The 27634-nt window shown below is 45.1% G+C and overlaps 1 protein-coding gene across 3 annotated transcripts in view; it reads right to left on the reverse strand.

The window, feature by feature from the left end:
• Positions 1-27634, reverse strand: part of spg11 (SPG11 vesicle trafficking associated, spatacsin) — a 116211-nt gene that overhangs the window by 64662 nt on the left and 23915 nt on the right. For all 3 annotated transcript variants that reach the window (XM_079604001.1, XM_079604000.1, XM_079604002.1), the window contains 7 exons: positions 27035-27218; positions 26746-26955; positions 25066-25172; positions 21529-21674; positions 21235-21384; positions 19440-19506; positions 19176-19341 (listed from right to left, as the gene is read on the reverse strand). In XM_079604001.1, coding sequence (XP_079460127.1) covers positions 19176-19341; positions 19440-19506; positions 21235-21384; positions 21529-21674; positions 25066-25172; positions 26746-26955; positions 27035-27218 — 1030 coding nt within the window. The remainder of the gene's footprint in view (positions 1-19175; positions 19342-19439; positions 19507-21234; positions 21385-21528; positions 21675-25065; positions 25173-26745; positions 26956-27034; positions 27219-27634) is intronic.

Raw genomic sequence — 27634 nt, forward strand, 5'->3', positions numbered from 1 at the left:
TTTAAAAAAATCTTTTAAATAAACATTTGGTTAATTGACACACACTGTGTTTTTGTCTTTATTGAATGTTATTGAAAGTTAGTCATCATTGTCACAGTATGAATATTTTCTTGTGAACTTCAGAGAAGATCCAGGTATATTCACAGATGGTTCTTTAAGATGGTAAGTGGTCGGGTCATTTAAAAGCTTACATTTAAATGAGCTTTATATACTCAACATTTATTATGTGCCATTTACAACAATATAATATACTCGTGTGCAACCGAGTGGTGAATTTTGCCACTGCAAGCACCATTCACATTTTCTTCTGGAAATGTACGTTCTAGTTAATGGTGCTTGCCTATAGGCAAAGCAACATTAGTGTTATCTTGCATACTTATTTTTCTTCTTATTATTATTCCACACAAAGTTTGGCGCGAAACTCGCCCCGCACTGTTTGTCACAGACCCCTGAGTGAGGTGTCAAATCGACCGGCCCATTGAGGAGAGGTGTGCTATATCTTTTCTAAGCGATCGGGTGTACGATGTTCGCACAGCGGACGAAAAAGCGGCCAAAAAAGTCCCATTGACTTAACATTGCGGAATTTTCAGAAATTCAAATCCCAACTGTCATTTTTCACACACACAGACACAAAGGGCCTGACACCCCTGCATGTCTCCCCCTCTCTCTCCCTCAGAGGATTTATATTATCCAGCAGCCAATAAGTAATGGCCTAAAATCTTCATAGCCACACCATAGCAACCAGTTACAGCACCCTAGCAACCATAGGCTATAGGCACGAGGCCGCAGGCCTCGTGCACTCATTATAATGCACTCGTTTAATAGAGATTTTAAATACTCTATAAAAACTCACTCATAGGCACGAGGCCGCAGGCCTCGTGCACTCATTATAATGCACTCGTTTAATAGAGATTTTAAATACTCTGCGGCCGAGTGCCTAACCTTAGCCCTAACCCCATAGTAACCATCTGTGGAGCCCTAGCAACCACCCTGAAGTCCCTAGCAACTGCCTAGCAACCGCCTAGCAACCACCCAGAACACCCTAGCAACTGCCTAGCCACCACCTAGCAACCACCTAGAATGGCCTAAAATCTTCATAGCCACACCATAGCAACCAGTTACAGCACCCTAGCAACCATAGGCTATAGGCACGAGGCCGCAGGCCTCGTGCACTCATTATAATGCACTCGTTTAATAGAGATTTTAAATACTCTGCGGCCGAGTGCCTAACCTTAGCCCTAACCCCATAGTAACCATCTGTGAAAACTACCAACCACCTAGTAACACCATAGCAACCACCAAAAATACCTTAGCAACCGCCCTGAACACCCTAGCAACCGCCTAGAAATGTCCTAGCAATCACCCAAATACCCTAACAACCACCCAGAAAACCTTAGCAATTGCCTAGAAACCACCCGGAACACCCTAGCAACCACCCAAAATACCATAGAACTCCCTAGCAACACCCTAGCAACCACCCAAAATACCTTAGAACTCCCTAGCAACACCATAGCAACCACCCAAAACACCTTAGAACACCCTAGCAACCACCCATAACACCCTAACAACCACCCAAAATTCCTCAGAACTCCCTAGCAACACCATAAAAACCACTCAAAATACCTTAGAACTCCCTAGCAACACCCTAGCAACCACCCAAAATACCTTTGAACTCCCTAGCAACACCATAGCAACCACCCAAAACACCTTAGAACACCCTAGGAACCACACATAACACCCTAGCAACCACCCAAAATACCTTAGAACTCCCTAGCAACACCATAGCAACCACCCAAAATACCTAAGAACTCCCTAGCAACACCATAGCAACCATCCATAACACCCTAGCAACCACCCAGAACACCATAGTAACCACCCAGAACACCCTAGCAACCGCCTAGCAACCACCCAGAACACCCTAGCAACCACCTGAACAACATGAATAAGCCATATCTCAGCAGCAGAACATCGTACAGACATGGTTGTTTGCTCGTATGCAATCATGTACCACACTCTAGCAACCGGGTCGTGTTTTTTGCCACTGCAAGCACCATTCACATTTTCTTCTGGAAATGTACGTTCTAGTTACTGGTGCTTGCTTTAGCAAGGCAACAGTATTGTTATTGCTCATACTTATTACGATTATTCTTATTCTTTTTATTCTGGACAAAGTTCGGCGCGAAACTCGCCCCGCACCGTTTGTCACAGACCCCTGAGTGAGGTGTCAAATCGACCGGCCCATTGAGGAGAGGTGTGCTATATCTTTTCTAAGCGATCGGGTGTACGATGTTCGTACAGCGGACGAAAAAGCGGCCAAAAAAGTCCCATTGACTTAACATTGCGGAATTTTCAGAAATTCAAATCCCAACTGTCATTTTTCACACACACAGACACAAAGGGCCTGACACCCCTGCATGTCTCCCCCTCTCTCTCCCTCAGAGGATTTATATTATCCAGCAGCCAATAAGTAATGGCCTAAAATCTTCATAGCCACACCATAGCAACCAGTTACAGCACCCTAGCAACCATAGGCTATAGGCACGAGGCCGCAGGCCTCGTGCACTCATTATAATGCACTCGTTTAATAGAGATTTTAAATACTCTATAAAAACTCACTCGTAGGCACGAGGCCGCAGGCCGAGTGCCTAACCTTAGCCCTAACCCCATAGTAACCATCTGTGAAAACTACCAACCACCTAGTAACACCATAGCAACCAGTTACAGCACCCTAGCAACCATAGGCTATAGGCACGAGGCCGCAGGCCTCGTGCACTCATTATAATGCACTCATTTAATAACACAACCACTCAAAACACCTTAGAACTCCCTAGCAACCAACCAAAATACCTTAGAACTCCCTAGCAACACCATAGCAACCACCCAAAACACCTTAAAACACCCTAGGAACCACCCATAACACCCTAGCAACCACCCAAAATACCTTAGAACTCCCTAGCAACACCATAGCAACCACCAAAAATACCTCATAACTCCCTAGCAACACCATAGCAACCACCCAAAACACCTTAGAACACCCTAGCAACCACCCATAACACCCTAGCAACCACCCAAAATACCTCAGAACTCCCTAGCAACACCATAGCAACCACTCAAAATACCTTAGAACTCCCTAGCAACCACCCAAAATACCTAACAACTCCCTAGCAACACCATAGCAACCACCCATAACACCCTAGCAACCACCCAAAATACCCTAGCAACCACACAGAACACCATAGCAACCACCCAGAACACCCTAGCAACCACCCAGAACACCCTAGCAACCGCCCAGCAACCACCCAGAACACCCTAGCAACCACTCAGAACACCCTAGCAACTGCCTAGCAACCACCCAGAACACCCTAGCAACTGCCTAGCAACCACCCAGAACACCCTAGCAACCGCCTAGCAACCACCCAGAACATCCTAGCAACCACTCAGAACACCCTAGCAACGACCCGAACAACTTGAATAAGCCATATCTCAGCAGCAGAACATCGTACAGACATGGTTGTTGGCTCGTATGCAATCATGTACCACACTCTAGCAACCGAGTGTCGAGTTTTGCCACTGCAAGCACCATTCACATTTTCTTCTGGAAATGTACGTTCTAGTTATTATTCTTCCACACAAAGTTCGGCGCGAAACTCGCCCCGCACCGTTTGTCACAGACCCCTGGGTGAGGTGTCAAATCGACCGGCTCATTGAGGAGAGGTGTGCTATATCTTTTCTAAGCGATCGGGTGTACGATGTTCGCACAGCGGACGAAAAAGCGGCCAAAAAAGTCCCATTGACTTAACATTGCGGAATTTTCAGAAATTCAAATCCCAACTGTCATTTTTCACACACACAGACACAAAGGGCCTGACACCCCTGCATGTCTCCCCCTCTCTCTCCCTCAGAGGATTTATATTATCCAGCAGCCAATAAGTAATGGCCTAAAATCTTCATAGCCACACCATAGCAACCAGTTACAGCACCCTAGCAACCATAGGCTATAGGCACGAGGCCGCAGGCCTCGTGCACTCATTATAATGCACTCGTTTAATAGAGATTTTAAATACTCTATAAAAACTCACTCATAGGCACGAGGCCGCAGGCCTCGTGCACTCATTATAATGCACTCGTTTAATAGAGATTTTAAATACTCTGCGGCCGAGTGCCTAACCTTAGCCCTAACCCCATAGTAACCATCTGTGAAAACTACCAACCACCTAGTAACACCATAGCAACCACCAAAAATACCTTAGCGACCGCCCTGAACACCCTAGCAACCGCCTAGAAATGTCCTAGCAATCACCCAAATACCCTAACAACCACCCAGAAAACCTTAGCAATTGCCTAGAAACCACCCGGAACACCCTAGCAACCACCCAAAATACATTAGAACTCCCTAGCAACACCCTAGCAACCACCCAAAATACCTTAGAACTCCCTAGCAACACCATAGCAACCACCCAAAACACCTTAGAACACCCTAGCAACCACCCATAACACCCTAACAACCACCCAAAATACCTCAGAACTCCCTAGCAACACCATATCAACCACTCAAAATACCTTAGAACTCCCTAGCAACACCCTAGCAACCACCCAAAATACCTTAGAACTCCCTAGCAACACCACAGCAACCACCCAAAATACCTAAGAACTCCCTAGCAACACCATAGCAACCATCTATAACACCCTAGCAACCACCCAGAACACCATAGTAACCATTCAGAACACCCTAGCAACCACCCAGAACACCCTAGCAACCACCTGAACAACATGAATAAGCCATATCTCAGCAGCAGAACATCGTACAGACATGGTTGTTTGCTCGTATGCAATCATGTACCACACTCTAGCAACCGGGTCGTGTTTTTTGCCACTGCAAGCACCATTCACATTTTCTTCTGGAAATGTACGTTCTAGTTATTATTATTCTTCCACACAAAGTTCGGCGCGAAACTCGCCCCGCACCGTTTGTCACAGACCCCTGGGTGAGGTGTCAAATCGACCGGCTCATTGAGGAGAGGTGTGCTATATCTTTTCTAAGCGATCGGGTGTACGATGTTCGCACAGCGGACGAAAAAGCGGCCAAAAAAGTCCCATTGACTTAACATTGCGGAATTTTCAGAAATTCAAATCCCAACTGTCATTTTTCACACACACAGACACAAAGGGCCTGACACCCCTGCATGTCTCCCCCTCTCTCTCCCTCAGAGGATTTATATTATCAAGCAGCCAATAAGTAATGGCCTAAAATCTTCATAGCCACACCATAGCAACCAGTTACAGCACCCTAGCAACCATAGGCTATAGGCACGAGGCCGCAGGCCTCGTGCACTCATTATAATGCACTCGTTTAATAGAGATTTTAAATACTCTATAAAAACTCACTCGTAGGCACGAGGCCGCAGGCCTCGTGCCTAACCTTAGCCCTAACCCCATAGTAACCATCTGTGAAAACTACCAACCACCTAGTAACACCATAGCAACCAGTTACAGCACCCTAGCAACCATAGGCTATAGGCACGAGGCCGCAGGCCTCGTGCACTCATTATAATGCACTCGTTTAATAACACAACCACTCAAAATACCTTAGAACTCCCTAGCAACACCCTAGGAACCACCCAAAATACCTTAGAACTCCCTAGCAACACCATAGCAACCACCCAAAACACCTTAAAACACCCTAGGAACCACCCATAACACCCTAGCAACCACCCAAAATACCTTAGAACTCCCTAGCAACACCATAGCAACCACCCAAAATACCTCATAACTCCCTAGCAACCACCCAAAATACCTCAGAACTCCCTAGTAACACCATAGCAACCACCCAAAATACCTTAGAACTCCCTAGCAACACCCTAGCAACCACCCAAAATACCTCAGAACTCCCTAGCAACCACCCAGAACACCCTAGCAACTGCCTAGCAACCACCCAGAACACCCTAGCAACCGCCTAGCAACCACCCAGAACACCCTAGCAACTGCCTAGTAACCACCTAGAACACCCTAGCAACTGCCTAGCAACCACCCAAAACACCCTAGTAACCACCCAGAACACCCTAGCAACCAACCCAAAACATGAATAAGTCATATCTCAGCAGCAGAACATCGTACAGACATGGTTGTTGGCTCGTATGCAATCATGTACCACACTCTAGCAACCGAGTGGTGAGTTTTGCCACTGCAAGCACCATTCACATTTTCTTCTGGAAATGTACGTTCTAGTTAATGGTGCTTGCCTATAGGCAAAGCAACATTAGTGTTCTCTTGCATACTTATTACTGGTGCTTGCTTTAGCAAGGCAACAGTATTGTTATTGCTCATACTTATTATTATTATTCTTCCACACAAAAGTTTGGCGCGTAACTTGCCCCGCACCGTTTGTCACAGACCCCTGAGTGAGGTGTCAAATCGACCGGCCCATTGAGGAGAGGTGTGCTATATCTTTTCTAAGCGATCGGGTGTACGATGTTCGCACAGCGGACGAAAAAGCGGCCAAAAAAGTCCCATTGACTTAACATTGCGGAATTTTCAGAAATTCAAATCCCAACTGTCATTTTTCACACACACAGACACAAAGGGCCTGACACCCCTGCATGTCTCCCCCTCTCTCTCCCTCAGAGGATTTATATTATCCACCAGCCAATAAGTAATGGCCTAAAATCTTCATAGCCACACCATAGCAACCAGTTACAGCACCCTAGCAACCATAGGCTATAGGCACGAGGCCGCAGGCCTCGTGCACTCATTATAATGCACTCGTTTAATAGATATTTTAAATACTCTATAAAAACTCACTCATAGGCACGAGGCCGCAGGCCTCGTGCACTCATTATAATGCACTCGTTTAATAGAGATTTTAAATACTCTGCGGCCAAGTGCCTAACCTTAGCCCTAACCCCATAGTAACCATCTGTGAAAACTACCAACCACCTAGTAACACCATAGCAACCACCAAAAATACCTTAGCAACCGCCCTGAACACCCTAGCAACCACTCAAAATACCTTAGAACTCCCTAGCAACACCCTAGCAACCACCCAAAATACCTTAGAACTCCCTAGCAACACCCTAGCAACCACCCAAAATACCTTAGAACACCCTAGGAACCACACATAACACCCTAGCAACCACCCAAAATACCTTAGAACTCCCTAGCAACACCATAGCAACCACCCAAAATACCTAAGAACTCCCTAGCAACACCATAGCAACCATCCATAACACCCTAGCAACCACCCAGAACACCATAGTAACCACCCAGAACACCCTAGCAACCGCCTAGCAACACCCTAGCAACCACCTGAACAACATGAATAAGCCATATCTCAGCAGCAGAACATCGTACAGACATGGTTGTTTGCTCGTATGCAATCATGTACCACACTCTAGCAACCGGGTCGTGTTTTTTGCCACTGCAAGCACCATTCACATTTTCTTCTGGAAATGTACGTTCTAGTTATTATTCTTCTTTTTATTCTGGACAAAGTTTGGCGCGAAACTCGCCCCGCACCGTTTGTCACAGACCCCTGAGTGAGGTGTCAAATCGACCGGCCCATTGAGGAGAGGTGTGCTATATCTTTTCTAAGCGATCGGGTGTACGATGTTCGCACAGCGGACGAAAAAGCGGCCCAAAAAGTCCCATTGACTTAACATTGCGGAATTTTCAGAAATTCAAATCCCAACTGTCATTTTTCACACACACAGACACAAAGGGCCTGACACCCCTGCATGTCTCCCCCTCTCTCTCCCTCAGAGGATTTATATTATCAAGCAGCCAATAAGTAATGGCCTAAAATCTTCATAGCCACACCATAGCAACCAGTTACAGCACCCTAGCAACCATAAGCTATAGGCACGAGGCCGCAGGCCTCGTGCACTCATTATAATGCACTCGTTTAATAGAGATTTTAAATACTCTATAAAAACTCACTCATAGGCATGAGGCCGCAGGCCGAGTGCCTAACCTTAGCCCTAACCCCATAGTAACCATCTGTGAAAACTACCAACCACCTAGTAACACCATAGCAACCAGTTACAGCACCCTAGCAACCATAGGCTATAGGCACGAGGCCGCAGGCCTCGTGCACTCATTATAATGCACTCGTTTAATAGAGATTTTAAATACTCTATAAAAACTCACTAACCTTAGCCCTAACCCCATAGTAACCATCTGTGAAAACTACCAACCACCTAGTAACACCATAGCAACCAGTTACAGCACCCTAGCAACCATAGGCTATAGGCACGAGGCCGCAGGCCTCGTGCACTCATCATAATGCACTCGTTTAATAACACAACCACTCAAAATACCTTAGAACTCCCTAGCAACACCCTAGCAACCACCCAAAATACATTAGAACTCCCTAGCAACACCATAGCAACCACCCAAAACACCTTAAAACACCCTAGGAACCACCCATAACACCCTAGCAACCACCCAAAATACCTTAGAACGCCCTAGCAACACCATAGCAACCACCCAAAATACCTTAGAACTCCCTAGCAACACCATAGCAACCACCCAAAATACCTTAGAACTCCCTAGCAACACCATAGCAACCACCCAAAATACCTAAGAACTCCCTAGCAACACCATAGCAACCACCCAAAACACCTTAAAACACCCTAGGAACCACCCATAACACCCTAGCAACCACTCAAAATACCTTAGAACTCCCTAGCAACACCCTAGCAACCACCCAAAATACGTTAGAACTCCCTAGCAACACCATAGCAACCACCCAAAATACCTAAGAACTCCCTAGCAACACCATAGCAACCACCTAAAACACCCTAGCAACCACCCAAATACCCTGGCAACCACCCAGAACACCATAGCAACCACCCAGAACACCCTAGCAACCGCCTAGCAACACCCTAGCAACCACCCAGAACACCCTAAAAAAACACCTGAACAACATGAATAAGCCATATCTCAGCAGCAGAACATCGTACAGACATGGTTGTTTGCTCGTATGCAATCATGTACCACACTCTAGCAACCGGGTCGTGTTTTTTGCCACTGCAAGCACCATTCACATTTTCTTCTGGAAATGTACATTCTAGTTATTATTCTTTTTCTTTTTATTCTGGACAAAGTTTGGCGCGAAACTCGCCCCGCACCGTTTGTCACAGACCCCTGAGTGAGGTGTCAAATCGACCGGCCCATTGAGGAGAGGTGTGCTATATCTTTTCTAAGCGATTGGGTGTACGATGTTCGCGCAGCGGACGAAAAAGCGGCCAAAAAAGTCCCATTGACTTAACATTGCGGAATTTTCAGAAATTCAAATCCCAACTGTCATTTTTCACACACACAGACACAAAGGGCCTGACACCCCTGCATGTCTCCCCCTCTCTCTCCCTCAGAGGATTTATATTATCCAGCAGCCAATAAGTAATGGCCTAAAATCTTCATAGCCACACCATAGCAACCAGTTACAGCACCCTAGCAACCATAGGCTATAGGCACGAGGCCGCAGGCCTCGTGCACTCATTATAATGCACTCGTTTAATAGAGATTTTAAATACTCTATAAAAACTCACTCCTAGGCACGAGGCCTCAGGCCTCGTGCACTCATTATAATGCACTCGTTTAATAGAGATTTTAAATACTCTGCGGCCGAGTGCCTAACCTTAGCCCTAACCCCATAGTAACCATCTGTGGAGCCCTAGCAACCACCCTGAAGTCCCTAGCAACTGCCTAGCAACCGCCTAGCAACCACCCAGAACACCCTAGCAACTGCCTAGCCACCACCTAGCAACCACCTAGAATGGCCTAAAATCTTCATAGCCACACCATAGCAACCAGTTACAGCACCCTAGCAACCATAGGCTATAGGCACGAGGCCACCTAGTAACACCATAGCAACCACCAAAAATACCTTAGCAACCGCCCTGAACACCCTAGCAACCGCCTAGAAATGTCCTAGCAATCACCCAAATACCCTAACAACCACCCAGAAAACCTTAGCAATTGCCTAGAAACCACCCGGAACACCCTAGCAACCACCCAAAATACCATAGAACTCCCTAGCAACACCCTAGCAACCACCCAAAATACCTTAGAACTCCCTAGCAACACCATAGCAACCACCCAAAACACCTTAGAACACCCTAGCAACCACCCATAACACCCTAACAACCACCCAAAATTCCTCAGAACTCCCTAGCAACACCATAAAAACCACTCAAAATACCTTAGAACTCCCTAGCAACACCCTAGCAACCACCCAAAATACCTTTGAACTCCCTAGCAACACCATAGCAACCACCCAAAACACCTTAGAACACCCTAGGAACCACACATAACACCCTAGCAACCACCCAAAATACCTTAGAACTCCCTAGCAACACCATAGCAACCACCCAAAATACCTAAGAACTCCCTAGCAACACCATAGCAACCATCCATAACACCCTAGCAACCACCCAGAACACCATAGTAACCACCCAGAACACCCTAGCAACCGCCTAGCAACCACCCAGAACACCCTAGCAACCACCTGAACAACATGAATAAGCCATATCTCAGCAGCAGAACATCGTACAGACATGGTTGTTTGCTCGTATGCAATCATGTACCACACTCTAGCAACCGGGTCGTGTTTTTTGCCACTGCAAGCACCATTCACATTTTCTTCTGGAAATGTACGTTCTAGTTACTGGTGCTTGCTTTAGCAAGGCAACAGTATTGTTATTGCTCATACTTATTATTATTCTTCCACACAAAAGTTCGGCGCGTAACTCGCCCCGCAGCGTTTGTCACAGACCCCTGAGTGAGGCGTCAAATCGACCGGCTCATTGAGGAGAGGTGTGCTATATCTTTTCTAAGCGATCGGGTGTACGATGTTCGCACAGCGGACGAAAAAGCGGCCAAAAAAGTCCCATTGACTTAACATTGCGGAATTTTCAGAAATTCAAATCCCAACTGTCATTTTTCACACACACAGACACAAAGGGCCTGACACCCCTGCATGTCTCCCCCTCTCTCTCCCTCAGAGGATTTATATTATCAAGCAGCCAATAAGTAATGGCCTAAAATCTTCATAGCCACACCATAGCAACCAGTTACAGCACCCTAGCAACCATAGACTATAACCGAGCCTGCGGCCTCGTGCACTCATTATAATGCACTCGTTTAATAGAGATTTTAAATACTCTATAAAAAAATACTCGTAGGCACGAGGCCGCAGGCCTCGTGCCTAACCTTAGCCCTAACCCCATAGTAACCATCTGTGGTGCCCTAGCAACCACCCAGAACACCCTAGCAACTGCCTAGCAACCTCCTAGCAACCACCCAGAACACCCTAGCACCCCTCTCTCTCCCTCAGAGGATTTATATTATCAAGCAGCCAATAAGTAATGGCCTAAAATCTTCATAGCCACACCATAGCAACCAGTTACAGCACCCTAGCAACCATAAGCTATAGGCACGAGGCCGCAGGCCTCGTGCACTCATTATAATGCACTCGTTTAATAGAGATTTTAAATACTCCTCATGCCTAACCTTAGCCCTAACCCCATAGTAACCATATGTGGAGCTCTAGCAACCACCCTGAAGTCCCTAGCAACTGCCTAGCAACCGCCTAGCAACCACCCAATACACCCTAGCAACCACCCATAACACCCTAGCAACCGCCTAGCAACCGCCTAGCAACCACACAATACACCCTAGCAACCACCCATAACACCCTAGCAACCGCCTAGCAACCACCCAATACACCCTAGCAACCACTCAGAACACCCTGGCAACGACCCGAACAACATGAATAAGCCATATCTCAGCAGCAGAACATCGTACAGACATGGTTGTTGGCTCGTATGCAATCATGTACCACACTCTAGCAACCGAGTGTCGAGTTTTGCCACTGCAAGCACCATTCACATTTTCTTCTGGAAATGTACGTTCTAGTTAATGGTGCTTGCCTATAGGCAAAGCAACATTAGTGTTCTCCTCCATACTTATAATAATTATTATTCTTCCACACAAAAGTTCGGCGCGAAACTCGCCCCGCACCGTTTGTCACAGACCCCTGAGTGAGGTGTCAAATCGACCGGCTCATTGAGGAGAGGTGTGCTATATCTTTTCTAAGCGATCGGGTGTACGATGTTCGCACAGCGGACGAAAAAGCGGCCAAAAAAGTCCCATTGACTTAACATTGCGGAATTTTCAGAAATTCAAATCCCAACTGTCATTTTTCACACACACAGACACAAAGGGGCTGACACCCCTGCATGTCTCCCCCTCTCTCTCCCTCAGAGGATTTATATTATCCAGCAGCCAATAAGTAATGGCCTAAAATCTTCATAGCCACACCATAGCAACCAGTTACAGCACCCTAGCAACCATAGGCTATAGGCACGAGGCCGCAGGCCTCGTGCACTCATTATAATGCACTCGTTTAATAGAGATTTTAAATACTCTATAAAAACTCTAACCTTAGCCCTAACCCCATAGTAACCATCTGTGGAGCCCTAGCAACCACCCTGAAGTCCCTAGCAACTGCCTAGCAACCGCCTAGCAACCACCCAGAACACCCTAGCAACTGCCTAGTAACCACCTAGCAACCACCTAGAATGGCCTAAAATATTCATAGCCACACCATAGCAACCAGTTACAGCACCCTAGCAACCATAGGCTATAGGCACGAGGCCGCAGGCCTCGTGCACTCATTATAATGCACTCGTTTAATAGAGATTTTAAATACTCTATAAAAACTCACTCATAGGCACGAGGCCGCAGGCCTCGTGCACTCATTATAATGCACTCGTTTAATAGAGATTTTAAATACTCTGCGGCCGAGTGCCTAACCTTAGCCCTAACCCCATAGTAACCATCTGTGAAAACTACCAACCACCTAGTAACACCATAGCAACCACCAAAAATACCTTAGCAACCACCCTGAACACCCTAGCAACCACCTAACAACCACCCAGAACACCCTAGCAACCGCCTAGCAACCACCCAATACACCCTAGCAACCGCCTAGCAACCACCCAGAACACCCTAGCAACCGCCTAGCAACCATCCAGAACACCCTAGCAACCACCTAGCAACCACCCAGAATACCCTAGAAACCACCTAGCAACCACCCAGAACACCCTAGCAACCAACCGAACAACATGAATAAGCCATATCTCAGCAGCAGAACATCTTACAGATATGGTTGTTGGCTCGTATGCAATCATGTACCACACTCTAGCAACCGGGTCGTGTTTTTTGCCACTGCAAGCACCATTCACATTTTCTTCTGGAAATGTACGTTCTAGTTAATGGTGCTTGCCTATAGGCAAAGCAACATTAGTGTTATTGCTCATACTTATTTTTCTTCTTTTTATTCTGGACAAAGTTTGGCGCGAAACTCGCCCCGCACCGTTTGTCACAGACCCCTGAGTGAGGTGTCAAATCGACCGGCCCATTGAGGAGAGGTGTGCTATATCTTTTCTAAGCGATCGGGTGTACGATGTTCGCACAGCGGACGAAAAAGCGGCCAAAAAAGTCCCATTGACTTAACATTGCGGAATTTTCAGAAATTCAAATCCCAACTGTCATTTTTCACACACACAGACACAAAGGGCCTGACACCCCTGCATGTCTCCCCCTCTCTCTCCCTCAGAGGATTTATATTATCCAGCAGCCAATAAGTAATGGCCTAAAATCTTCATAGCCACACCATAGCAACCAGTTACAGCACCCTAGCAACCATAGGCTATAGGCACGAGGCCGCAGGCCTCGTGCACTCATTATAATGCACTCGTTTAATAGAGATTTTAAATACGCCTCGTGCCTAACCTTAGCCCTAACCCCATAGTAACCATCTGTGGTGCCCTAGCAACCACCCAGAACACCCTAGCAACTGCCTAGCAACCACCAATGAACATAACTCTGGATCACATTTGAAGAGGCTGGTAGGCTCTGTAACAACATACCACACAATGGGGTAAAAGTTGCACCCCTGGGGGGCAGGAGGGGCCCAAAGTTGCCCCAATGAAGTACTATGGTGTAGGACAGCCCATGAAATGGGCTGTCCTACACCATAGAAACCGCATTTGTATTGAACATAACTCTGGATCACAGTGTCATAGAGACAAGGGGGCGGGCTCATTTTACTCAGACGACCAATCAGTCTCTCAGGATCATTGTGAAGCTTTCAAGCCACGCCCTAGCAACCATTTAGAGCTCCTTAGCAACAATCTCCATAGACTTCCATTGAAAGACATCAAAGGGATATCTCAGGATATAAGTGTCATAGAAACATGAGGGTGGGCTCGTTTGACTCGGGGCAGCAAACAGCCAATCCCAAATCACCTCAACGCTTCCTAGCCCCTCCCTAGCAACCATTGTCGAGTACCTTAGCAACCAAAACCCAGACAGGGATATCTTGCATTCTGAATGTCACAGAGGCATGGGAGTTGGTTTATATCATTCATACTGACAAGCAGCCTTTGGAGTTTCATGATTGGCAGCTGCCAAGCCACTCCCTAGCAACAAAACAGAGTACCCTAGCAACCATTTTGCAAGACCTATATCTCTGCATCAAAACATCGTATAGAGATGGGGGTTGGTTTATACATTCACACTGACTTCGGAGCTTCATGATTGGCAGCTGCCAAGCCACTCCCTAGCAACCAAACAGATTACCCTAGCAACCATTTTGCAAGGCGTATATCTCTGCATCAGAACATCGTATAGAGATGGGGGTTGGCTCTTTTGACTCATGCTAGCAAACAGGACTTGCTACATGCTACACATGCTAGCAGTGAATAGCTACATGCTAATTTTGATTAGCTAAGTGCTAAATCATGCCAAGAAAATGCTACAAACACCATAGTAACCATCTGTGACAACTACCAACCACCTAGTAACACCATAGCAACTACCCAGAATACCCTAGCAACTGCCTAGCAACCGCCCATAACACCCTAGCAACTGCCTAGCAACCATCCAGAACACCCTAGCAACTGCCTAGCAACCGCCCATAACACCCTAGCAACTGCCTAGCAACCATCCAGAACACCCTAGCAACTGCCTAGCAACCATCCAGAACACCCTAGCAACCACCTGAACAACATGAATAAGCCATATCTCAGCAGCAGAACATCGTACAGACATGGTTGTTTGCTCGTATGCAATCATGTACCACACTCTAGCAACCGGGTCGTGTTTTTTGCCACTGCAAGCACCATTCACATTTTCTTCTGGAAATGTACGTTCTAGTTAATGGTGCTTGCCTATAGGCAAAGCAACATTAGTGTTATTGCTCATACTTATTATTATTCTTCTGATTATTCTTTTTATTCTGGACAAAGTTTGGCGCGAAACTCGCCCCGCACCGTTTGTCACAGACCCCTGGGTGAGGTGTCAAATCGACCGGCTCATTGAGGAGAGGTGTGCTATATCTTTTCTAAGCGATCGGGTGTACGATGTTCACACAGCGGACGAAAAAGCGGCCAAAAAAGTCCCATTGACTTAACATTGCGGAATTTTCAGAAATTCAAATCCCAACTGTCATTTTTCACACACACAGACACAAAGGGCCTGACACCCCTGCATGTCTCCCCCTCTCTCTCCCTCAGAGGATTTATATTATCAAGCAGCCAATAAGTAATGGCCTAAAATCTTCATAGCCACACCATAGCAACCAGTTACAGCACCCTAGCAACCATAGGCTATAGGCACGAGGCCGCAGGCCTCGTGCACTCATTATAATGCACTCGTTTAATAGAGATTTTAAATACTCTATAAAAACTCACTCATAGGCACGAGGCCGCAGGCCTCGTGCACTCATTATAATGCACTCGTTTAATAGAGATTTTAAATACTCTGCGGCCGAGTGTCTAACCTTAGCCCTAACCCCATAGTAACCATCTGTGAAAACTACCAACCACCTAGTAACACCATAGCAACCACCCAAAATACCTTAGAACTCCCTAGCAACCACCCAAAACACCTTAAAACACCCTAGCAACACCATAGCAACCACCCAAAACACCTCAAAACACCCTAGGAACCACCCATAACACCCTAGCAACAACCCAAAATACCTTAGAACTCCCTAGCAACACCATAGCAACCACCCAAAATACCTCAGAACTCCCTAGCAACACCCTAGCAACCACCCAAAATACCTTATAACACCATAGCAACACCATAGCAACCATCCAGAACACCCTAGCAACCACCCAAAACACCCTAGCAACCACCCAGAACGACCTAGCAACCACCTGAACAACATGAATAAGCCATATTTCACCACCAGAACATCGTACAGACATGGTTTTTGGCTCATATGCAATTATGTACCACACTCTAGCAAGTCGTGAGTGGCGAGTTTTGCCACTGCAAGCACCATTCACATTTTCTTCTGGAAATGTACGTTCTAGTTATTATTATTCTTCTTACCAAACTGTTGACTGCTACTCGCCCTAGAGCTTTAACTCTACATACTCCAAACTCGGCTCAGACACTCAAACTGTTCTGAAGTTAGTTGCTATATCTTTTCAGACTGATCGGACTTACGGTTTTCCTATAAATGACGATCAAACTCGGAAAAAACTCCCATTGACTTAACATTGCGGAATGTTCAGATTTTCAAACTCCCCAACTGCCAAAAATTCAAATCAAAATCCCTTGAAAGCCTAGACTAAATCAAACTGCCATTCTATACACTATATGAGCCATTGAGACTCAATTAAACTCATCTATCTGTCTACCTCAAACTATTTTAAACTTCAAACTAATTTAAACTTTAAACTAATTTAAACTTTTTATGAATAAAAACTATAAAAACTGGCTCGTAGGCACAAGGCCGCAGGCCTTGTGCCTCACCTTAGCCCTAACTCCAGGATGCTAATATACACTAAACTCTGAACTCTTAGACTCATGTAAACTCATCTATCTATCCACCTCAAACTATTTTAAACTTCAAACTAATTTAAACTTCAAACTAATTTAAACTTTTTATGAATAAAAACTATAAAAACTCGCTCGTAGGCACAAGGCCGCAGGCCTTGTGCCTCACCTTAGCCCTAACTCCAGGATGCTAATATACATTAAACTCTGAACTCTTAGACTCATGTAAACTTCAAACTACTTTAAACTTTAAACTCATAAACTCATGCATTCACTAAACTCTAAACTCAAAAACTCTTGTGTGTGTGTGTGTGTGAGAGAGCAAGTTAGTGTGTTATAACACCCTAGCAACTCCATAGCAACCACCCATAACACCCTAGAAACTGCCTAAAATACCTTAGAACTCCCTAGCAACACCATAGCAACCACCTATAACACCCTAGCAACCACCCAAAATACCTTAGAACTCCCTAGCAACACCATAGCAACCACCTATAACACCCTAGCAACCACCCAAAATACCTTAGAACACCCTAGCAACACCCTAGCAACCACCCAAAACACCTTAGAGCAACCTAGCAACCACCCATAACACCCTAGCAACCACCCAAAATACCTCATAACTCCCTAGCAACACCCTAGCAACCACCCAAAATACCCTAGAACTCCCTGGCAACACCATAGCAACCACCCAAAACACCTCAGAACTCCCTAGCAACCACCCATAACACCCTAGCAACCACCCAAAATACCTCAGAACTCCCTAGCAACACCCTAGCAACCACCCAAAATACCTCAGAACTCCCTAGCAACACCCTAGCAACCACCCAAAATACCTCAGAACTCCCTAGCAACACCATAGCAACCACCCAAAACACCTAAGAACTCCCTAGCAACACCCTAGCAACCACCCAAAATACCTCAGAACTCCCTAGCAACACCCTAGCAACCACCCAAAACACCTCAGAACTCCCTAGCAACACCCAAACACCTAAGAACTCCCTAGCAACACCCTAGCAACCACCCATAACACCCTAGAAACTGCCTAAAATACCTTAGAACTCCCTAGCAACACCATAGCAACCACCTATAACACCCTAGCAACCACCCAAAATACCTTAGAACTCCCTAGCAACACCATAGCAACCACCTATAACACCCTAGCAACCACCCAAAATACCTTAGAACACCCTAGCAACACCCTAGCAACCACCCAAAACACCTTAGAGCAACCTAGCAACCACCCATAACACCCTAGCAACCACCCAAAATACCTCATAACTCCCTAGCAACACCCTAGCAACCACCCAAAATACCCTAGAACTCCCTGGCAACACCATAGCAACCACCCAAAACACCTCAGAACTCCCTAGCAACCACCCATAACACCCTAGCAACCACCCAAAATACCTCAGAACTCCCTAGCAACACCCTAGCAACCACCCAAAATACCTCAGAACTCCCTAGCAACACCCTAGCAACCACCCAAAATACCTCAGAACTCCCTAGCAACACCATAGCAACCACCCAAAACACCTAAGAACTCCCTAGCAACACCCTAGCAACCACCCAAAATACCTCAGAACTCCCTAGCAACACCCTAGCAACCACCCAAAACACCTCAGAACTCCCTAGCAACACCCAAACACCTAAGAACTCCCTAGCAACACCCTAGCAACCACCCAAAACACCTTAGAACTCCCTAGCAACACCCTAGCAACCACCCAAAATACCTCAGAACTCCCTAGCAACACCATAGCAACTATCCATAACACCCTAGCAACCACCGAGAACACCCTAGCAACCACCCAAAATACCCTAGCAACCGCCTAGCAACCACTCAGAACACCTTAGCAACCCTCTAGAAACACCCTAGTAACTTTAAACTACTTCAAACTATACTTTAAACTATTTTAAACTTTAAACTACTTCAAACTTCAAATCACTTTAAACTAATTTAAACTTCAAACAAATTTAAGCTTTAATCTAATTTAAACTATTTTTAACTGTAAAGTACTTTAAACTTTAAACTACTTTAAACTAATTTAAACTTCAAACTACTTTAAAGTTTAAACTATTTTTAACTGTAAACTACTTTAAACTTTAAACTACTTTAAACTTTAAACTATTTTAAACTTTACACTAATTTAAACTTCAAACTACTTTAAACTTCAAACTAATTTAAACTTCAAACTATTTTAAACTTTAAACTTTTTCAAACTATCTGGTCCAAACTTTCACAAGCCAACTTAAAGTTTGTTTCAACGAACTTTTTAATCTAGTTCCCACATGATATCAGTGTTTAAATGTGTTTTGCTCACTGTAGCTTCACATTACTGCAGTTGATAAGATGTTGCATGAGAAAAACCCCGAAGGCAAACGAAGGCCGGCCGTGACGCAGGTAATACAGGAAATCCAGATTCTCAACCACCGCAAATTTATTGACCAGGTGAGGGCTGGAGAAATGAGGCGGCTCGCTCAACGTTTCTGGAAGATTTCAGAAAATACATAATTTAGTGAATAAAATCGCTCAGTCCCAGGAAATAATGAACTTTTCTGTGGCACGATAACGCGTAACCACCTACCGGTGCTGCCCACGGCGTTGGCCGACTGCCATCTGAAGAGTTTGGAGGGATCCAATGGATCCAAAGACTGCAGAAAGGAAACACGCGCACACACACACACAGGTTTGTTTTGCTATACTTGTGAGGACATTCCATAGGCGTAATTGTTTTTATACTGTACAAACTGTATTTTCAATCCTCACTAACCGTACCCCTAAACCTACCCATCACACACACACACACACTAACCCTAAACCTACCCATCACACACACACACTCTCACAACCACGTGCTCACTCTCACACACACACACGCACGCTCACTCACACACACACACACACACACACGCTCACACCCTCACTTTCACACACCCTCACCTCACTCTCACACCCTCACTCTCACACTCACTTTCTCACAAGCTCACTCTCACATACCCTCAGTCAGTCTCACACTCACTTTCTCACACGCTCACTCACACACCCTCACTCTCACTTTCTCACACACCCTCACTCTCACTTTCTCACACGCTCACTCTCACACGCTCACTCTCCTCGCACGCTCACTCTCACACGCTCACTCTCCTCGCACGCTCACTCTCCTCGCACGCTCACTCTCACACGCTCACTCTCACACGCTCACTCGCTCAACATCTCGCACTCTCACTCTCACACGCTCACTCTCAACATCTCACACTCTCACACGCTCACTCTCACACGCTCACACGCTCACACGCTCACTCTCACACGCTCACTCTCCTCGCACGCTCACTCTCACACACTCACTCTCAACATCTCGCACTCACACGCTCACTCTCACACCTCACTCTCACACGCTCACTCTCACACGCTCACTCTCCTCGCACTCTCACTCTCACACGCTCACTCTCACTCTCACACGCTTAACATCTCGCACTCTCACACGCTCACTCTCACACGCTCACACGCTCACTCGCTCAACATCTCGCACTCTCACTCTCACACGCTCACTCTCATACGCTCAACATCTCGCACTCTCACTCTCACACGCTCACTCTCACACGCTCAACATCTCGCACTCTCACTCTCACACGCTCACTCTCACACGCTCACTCTCACACGCTCACTCTCACACGCTCACTCTCACACGCTCACTCTCACACGCTCACTCTCACACGCTCACTCTCACACGATCACTCTCACACGCTCACTCTCACACGCTCACTCTCACACGCTCACTCTCACACGCTCACTCTCACACGCTCACTCTCACCGCACGCTCACTCTCCTCGCACGCTCACTCCCCTCGCACGCTCACTCTCACACGCTCACTCTCCTCGCACGCTCACTCTCCTCGCACGCTCACTCTCTTCGCACGCTCACTCTCCTCGCACGCTCACTCGTTCAACATCTTGCACGCTCACTCTCACACGCTCATTCTCACTCTCACACGCTCACTCTCCTCACACGCTCACTCTCACACGCTCACTCGCTCAACATCTCGCATTCTCACTCTCACACGCTCACTCTCACACGCTCACTCTCACAGGCTCACTCTCACAGGCTCACTCTCATACACACGCTCGCTCGCTCACTCTCCCTCTCACACGCTCGCTCGCTCGCTCGCTCGCTCGCTCACTCTCTCTCTCACACGCTCGCTCACTCTCTCTCTCACACGCTCGCTCACTCTCTCTCTCACACGCTCGCTCACTCTCTCTCTCACACGCTCGCTCACTCTCTCTCTCACACGCTCGCTCACACGCTCGCTCACTCTCTCTCTCTCACACGCTCGCTCACTCTCTCTCTCTCTCACAGGTACTGAGTCAGTAGTGTAGCAGCACCTGCATGAGGCTGTAGAGGGAAGTGTCTCTCGAGATGCTCTGGGGGAACAGGGTCGTTCTAAGTTTGGGATACACACTCAGAGCCATTCTCAGCAGCTGCGGGTCAACTCTGCTCAGCGGGTCCTGCCCTCGCTCGCCCTCATGCACCGCCTGCACACACAGAGGACACACAGTCACACACATATATACACACACACACACCTGGTCGATACCGCCGGCTCTGAACATGATAGTGGACAGGGCGAGGAGACTGTGACCCTCCAGTAACACACTCCTTCTCTCACACACACACACCTGGTCGATTCCGCCGGCTCTGAACATGATAGTGGACAGGGCGAGGAGACTGTGACCCTCCAGTAACATGCTGCTGATGCTGGCCTGACTGCCGGGCAGAAGCACCTGAGCACATGTCACACTGGCCTCAAACACACGCTCCGGGTCTGAAACACAAAACACACACTCGAACGCTTTTCCCACTGAGAAATTAAAAGTAGGGATGCACGATATTGGATTTTGGCCGATATTCGATATGCCGATATGTTCAAACTAATTTTGTCCGATGCCGATACCGATGTATACCATAAAACTTCAAATAATAACTGAGTCCCAAAGACGCCTGTCTCTTTTACACGTCTGGTGTGGCTACAGGTTTGGATAAAAAAAAGGCCGGTCTCAAATAGAGGCCTGGTCTGTTTTTTAGTTTCGGGTTGTATTTAATCTTCTAAAACCCGTCAGGTCGTCTGTTTAAGCCAGTTCTATGGTGCAGATTGCGCACGCAAGAGAGCCCTGCACATCTGGGCGGGAGATGTTAGCACAAGCAAGGCAGGCAGAGAGAGAGTTATGTGTCGTTACGTGTCTATGACAACTCGAGGTATCGCACACCGAGAACCGCAGCGCCGCGTCGCGTCTATGACAACTCGAGATATCGCACACGAGAAGCGCAGCGTCGCGTCTATGACAACTCGAGGTATGGGCACACCGAGAAGCGCAGCGTCGCGTCTATGACAACTTGAGGTATGGCACACCGAGAAGCGCAGCGTTGCGTCTATGACAACTTGTTCTCCAGTTCACGGAGATCATGAAAGCGCGCCTGATTGTTTTATTTTATTTTACAAAAGCACAACGCTTCATAAATAAAAATAAATAACAAAAGACACTAAATAATATCCAAATAACTTTTAATGACTTCTGTCTCTAAATAAATAATACCATTTTTATTTCGTAAACGGCTTAAGGTGACCTTGGAACTCTAAGACCAAAAAGGAGGAGGGGAAATGCAGAACGAAAAAATTCGCTTTTAATTCCTAATTTTAGACAAATAATAAATATAGTATAGTTTAAATACCAGTTTAAAATCAGCGCTACGTATTAGGAAATGAAACTGATCATCATTAAATCAGGCGATAGGTAGGCATACCGCCAAAAAAGAAAGAAAGAGAAACATCGGACCTTATGAAAAACAAATAGGCAAGACACCTTGCTATAACATCAACATGCATTCACCATTACAATCACCAGACTGTCTTCTGTTCAGTTCAGTTATATTTAACATTTCTCCTCGCGAAACGAAATCCGTTTCAAACACATGCGAGATGCGACAGAACAGTGTGGAAATGATTAGCAACACTAACATAACAGCAAAGTTTTATGCTTGTTTAAGCCCAAACTAACCAAAGTAAAACCTTTAACTTTTCAATCATTCAATTAAATTAATTAAATCGCAGGCTATCATTAGATAAAGTGCAGCCAAACTCAACATGTCTTTTTAACGGTGTATGTCGGTAGCGTTGTCTCTGGCGGGGCATCTTGGGGGCGGGGCTTGGGTAGACGATATTTTCGCAATATTTTTTAAGGCGATTATCGATAAAATATTTTTTACATATCACCCAGCCCTAATCCCCAGAATTCCGATCGGCGCACAGGGACAAAAATAAATAAATATTTTCACAGAGTAAAGTCTTCTCTACGAAATGCAATGCAAGAGATCGCACGGGCGCCTCCGTTATATGCCTGATTATATGTCTGCTATATTTGCTTCTTATTTATTAATTCCAGGCAATTGGTTGATGAAACATTGATTAAAATTAAGATACAATTTATACAAAACGAAATTCGATTTAAAGAAAGGCTTTTTTACAAAACAAATCTTAATAAAGTGGTCAAAATAATCTCTGACCCATCTTATGATCCTAGTCATGCTGTTCACTTTTCATACCGGTAATCAACATAGATTAAATTAAAATAATAAAATAACATTATATTATGTAAACATAAATATGGAATATAATTTATTACTGCCTGATGATAATTTGACTATTTCAAAGTGTGCTCGTTTTTAGTTTAGTTTTTCTGAGGTAACAACATTTAACTCATTTAAGTCTGTCTAGCAAAAAATGTAAACCATAGCCTAGCCTATATTTCGTTTTGCCAGCACTTTATTTAGACATTCCATATCTGTTGTAAATGTGAACTAATAAATGTAATAAACGTGTTCCTTATTATGTTTAATTGCCTTAGCCGTGCGCGCTGGTGTTTGCGTGAAATTCTGTTGTTGGGGGGGTGGGGGATTTAAAGTGGTTTATTTCTATATGGGGGAATTTCTTGCTTTTCAACCACAGTAAGAAAAAATCCATACGTCCCAGCCCTAGTAGACAGTAATGTTTTCTCTTGGTTCATCTCAGTATGAATTAATTTTGATATATAAGTCGCACCTGACTATAAGTCGCAGGACCAGCAAAACTATGAAAAAAAGTGCGACTTATAGTCCGGAAAATACGGTATATCAAATATAGAAAGGAGACATTTTAATTGTTTATTAATAAACAAGTGTTTTCTGTGTCGGCTGCAAAGATGAAGTTGACGATGCTGACTCGCGATCTTCGCAGTAGTGAACGCGCCAGAGAGAAATGCACATTTCATACGGATTACATAGTTTTCTTTCGTTTTGAATTGTTCTTTTTAAAAGTATGATTTAAAGTGTTCTGTAGATAATATATATATTTCTTAGGTCTGTGAGGCAAGTAGGCTATGCTGAGTTTCGGTTCATTTATGAGACGAGCTCCAGTTCATGCGCCTCCGTGTCGTGATATATTATCTGCTTTACTTATTTATTCAATTCAGGCAATTGGTTGATGAAACATTGATTAAAATTAAAATACAATTAATACAAACGAAATTCACTTTAAATAAAGGCTTTGTGCTTTCTGATTGAGGTCTCTGAGGAAGTTTAAAAGCAGTCTTTTAGAGACGATTTCAGAGCGGTCACGTCCATAACCGAGAACTATCACGTCCGTAACATTGTTTTTTTCTCATAAATGCGAGCACGAAAAATAAAATAAAATGAATATTTGATGTTCTGTGGAGAGCATAGTAGCTTGGAGAGCTTACATTAGTAAGCTACAGGACATTGTCTTTCAAAACATGACCTGCGCGAAAGAGAAAAAAAAAAAGTATTACGTCATTGTACCCAGCACTTCTGAAAATGCACTTCCGAATGCGTCTCTGTCCCCAGCACATTTTAAACCAAACTGACACCCATGCTCGAAATGCCTCCACATGTCGGAAGTTTAAGTTGCTGGCGCTCATGCTACGGTCGTTCACGGTCGTCACGTGCGCATAGGAAACACGCCACCCTATCGGCAAGGCTCATCGGCAGAAATATTCATATCTGCCGATGCCGATGATGGTCATTTTAAGCTTTTATCGGCCGATACCGATGTTGTGCCGATATCATCGTGCATCCCTAATTAAAAGCCTTATTTCATGAACCTAAGAAACCATAGACTGACAGACTAGAAACTATTTGCACACGTCGAATGAAAACACTCGCACCTTTAAGGTCTCTGGTAATTTTCTGGAGTTTCAACATCATCTCAAACCAGGGGAAACTCTCAAACAGGTTCCTGTCGGTCAGAACCGGGCAGTTCTCAGGAGTTAACCTGAAAGATAGAGAGAAAGAGAGAAAAATACATGCACAATCAGATGACTTCTACTAAAAAACATCTCAGATAAACATCTGACACAATTAGATAAAAAAATGATTATATATTATTTACCAGTAATTCATTATATAATATTCTGGAGTCTTTATTATAGTGTGGATATGCGTTATAATTTTTTTAATATTTATATATTTTTTTTTATATAATTTGTACAATTATACACACACACACACACATATACACATATATATATATATATATATATATATATATATATATATATATATATATATATATATATACACACACACACACACGCATACCCTACACGTACACTGTATATATTTCTTAACATTTTATATATAAATTGTTATATATTTTGGGTAATTTTGGAATTAATATCCAGAATGAATATTCATTGTGTGCATATCAAAATGTGCAGATACAAGTTATACTTTTTAATATAAAAAAAAGATTTATTAATACGCAATATATTAATTTTAGGCTATTTTATACACATTTTTATTTTTAAAATACTTTCCATTTTTATATTTATAATTATATATACAGTATATAATATATATTCCATCCATATGCTTCCGCTTATCCGGGGCCAGGTCACGGCAGTCTAAGCAGAGATGCCCAGACTTCCCTCTCCCTAGACACTTCCTCCAGCTCTTCCGGGGGGACACCGAGGCGTTCCCAGGCCAGCCGAGAGACATAGTCCCTCCAGCGACGTGTCCTAGGTCTTCCCCGGGGTCTACTCCCAGTGGGACGCGCCAGAACACCTTCCCGGGAAGGCGTCCAGGAGGCATCCGGAACAGATGCCCGAGCCACCTCAGCTGACCTCTCTCGATGTGGAGGAGCAGCGGCTCTACTCTGAGCTCCTCCCGAGTGACTTCTCACCCTATCTCTAAGGGATCGCTCAGCCAGCCTGCGGAGAAAGCTCATTTCGGCCGCCTGTATCCGGGATCTTGTCCTTTCAGTCATGACCCAAAGCTAACGACCATAGGTGAGAGTAGGAACGTAGATTGACCGGTACATCGACCGCATTACTGCAGAAGCTGCACCGATCCGTCTGTCAATCTCCCGTTCCATCCTTCCCTCACTCGTGAACAAAACCACAAGATACTTGAACTTGAGTCAGGAACTCTCCACCAACCTGAAGTGGGCAAGCCACCCTTTTCCGACTACCGGTATATATTTATTTATATACATATACACACACATTCCCTCTCACACACGCAATTTATTGATTTTATATACGTCTTTATTTTTAAAATAATTTTTCCATTTTTATATTTACACATATATACATATACACACACACACATATATATGTATATATTTTTTTTTACAAATTCACTCACTCTCTCACACACACACACACACACACACACACACACACACACACACACACACACACACACACACACACACACACACACACACACACACACACACACACACACTTTTGTGTTTTCTAAAAAAGTTGCATCGTCTAGTAATGTAAACAACATAAATTAGATGTTTTCCTTCCGCTGTATTATGGTAGAGTCCCGTGCCTCACCTGTAGTGCTCCAGGTAGCAGTAGAGCAGGTACTGAAGGCTGTTCTCCAGACAGTGCAGGACGAAGCGCTGGTGAAACTCCTGACCCTGTGACACCTGGAACTGTGGGACAGGAGGGTCGTTCCCATGATGCATCACTCCTCCGGCTTGACCCAGTCGCCACAGCAACTGCTCGAAGTCCTCCATCTCCGACTGCACGAACAGCCCCTGTCTGAACACACACAGCAAGGTCAACTTTAGGTGTATTTGTGTCTGTTTGCTGTGAACGGGTTCATGTGAGCGGCTCTGACCGGGCGAGCAGGTCCAGGACTCGGTGTCGCAGGTGTTCCCCACACCGGCTGCTGGTGTTGATGACGTTCGGTGTGAGCGCTGGCCTCTCTCCAGCAGAACCGCAGACCCATGAAGAGACTCGCACAGAATCGTGCAGAGAGGTGAGATACGACCACAAGACAGCGGCGTCCCACGAACCCTGAGCTGCAACCACAAAACAAGCATATCTCCAACTTAAACATCATATCAAAAGAAATACCGATACTGATTTTAACAAACTACTATTGGTTGATTTCAATACCGATATTTGTCACTTGCACTCTTATTTAAACTTTTGTCGTTAAAATAGATGAATGTCTTGATCATGTTTTAAATGAGCAAAGTTCAAAAATGCATGCATTAAAGTATACTGGATAGCTGCATCATCAAATAATTTCTATTGAACATGGATTGGGTCCATTTAACATTTAGGACTGCACCGATATGAAAATTTTGGCCAATACCGATAACCGATAATTCTTTATATTTGAAAGCCGATAACCGATATATTGGCCGATTCAAATTTTTATATAAATTGAGAGCCTGATTACAAAAACAAAAGTCTCACCATTAAAAGCCAC

The sequence above is a fragment of the Phoxinus phoxinus genome (genome assembly GCF_949152265.1).
Source record: "Phoxinus phoxinus genome assembly, chromosome: 25".
In the NCBI taxonomy this organism is placed as follows: domain Eukaryota; kingdom Metazoa; phylum Chordata; class Actinopteri; order Cypriniformes; family Leuciscidae; genus Phoxinus; species Phoxinus phoxinus.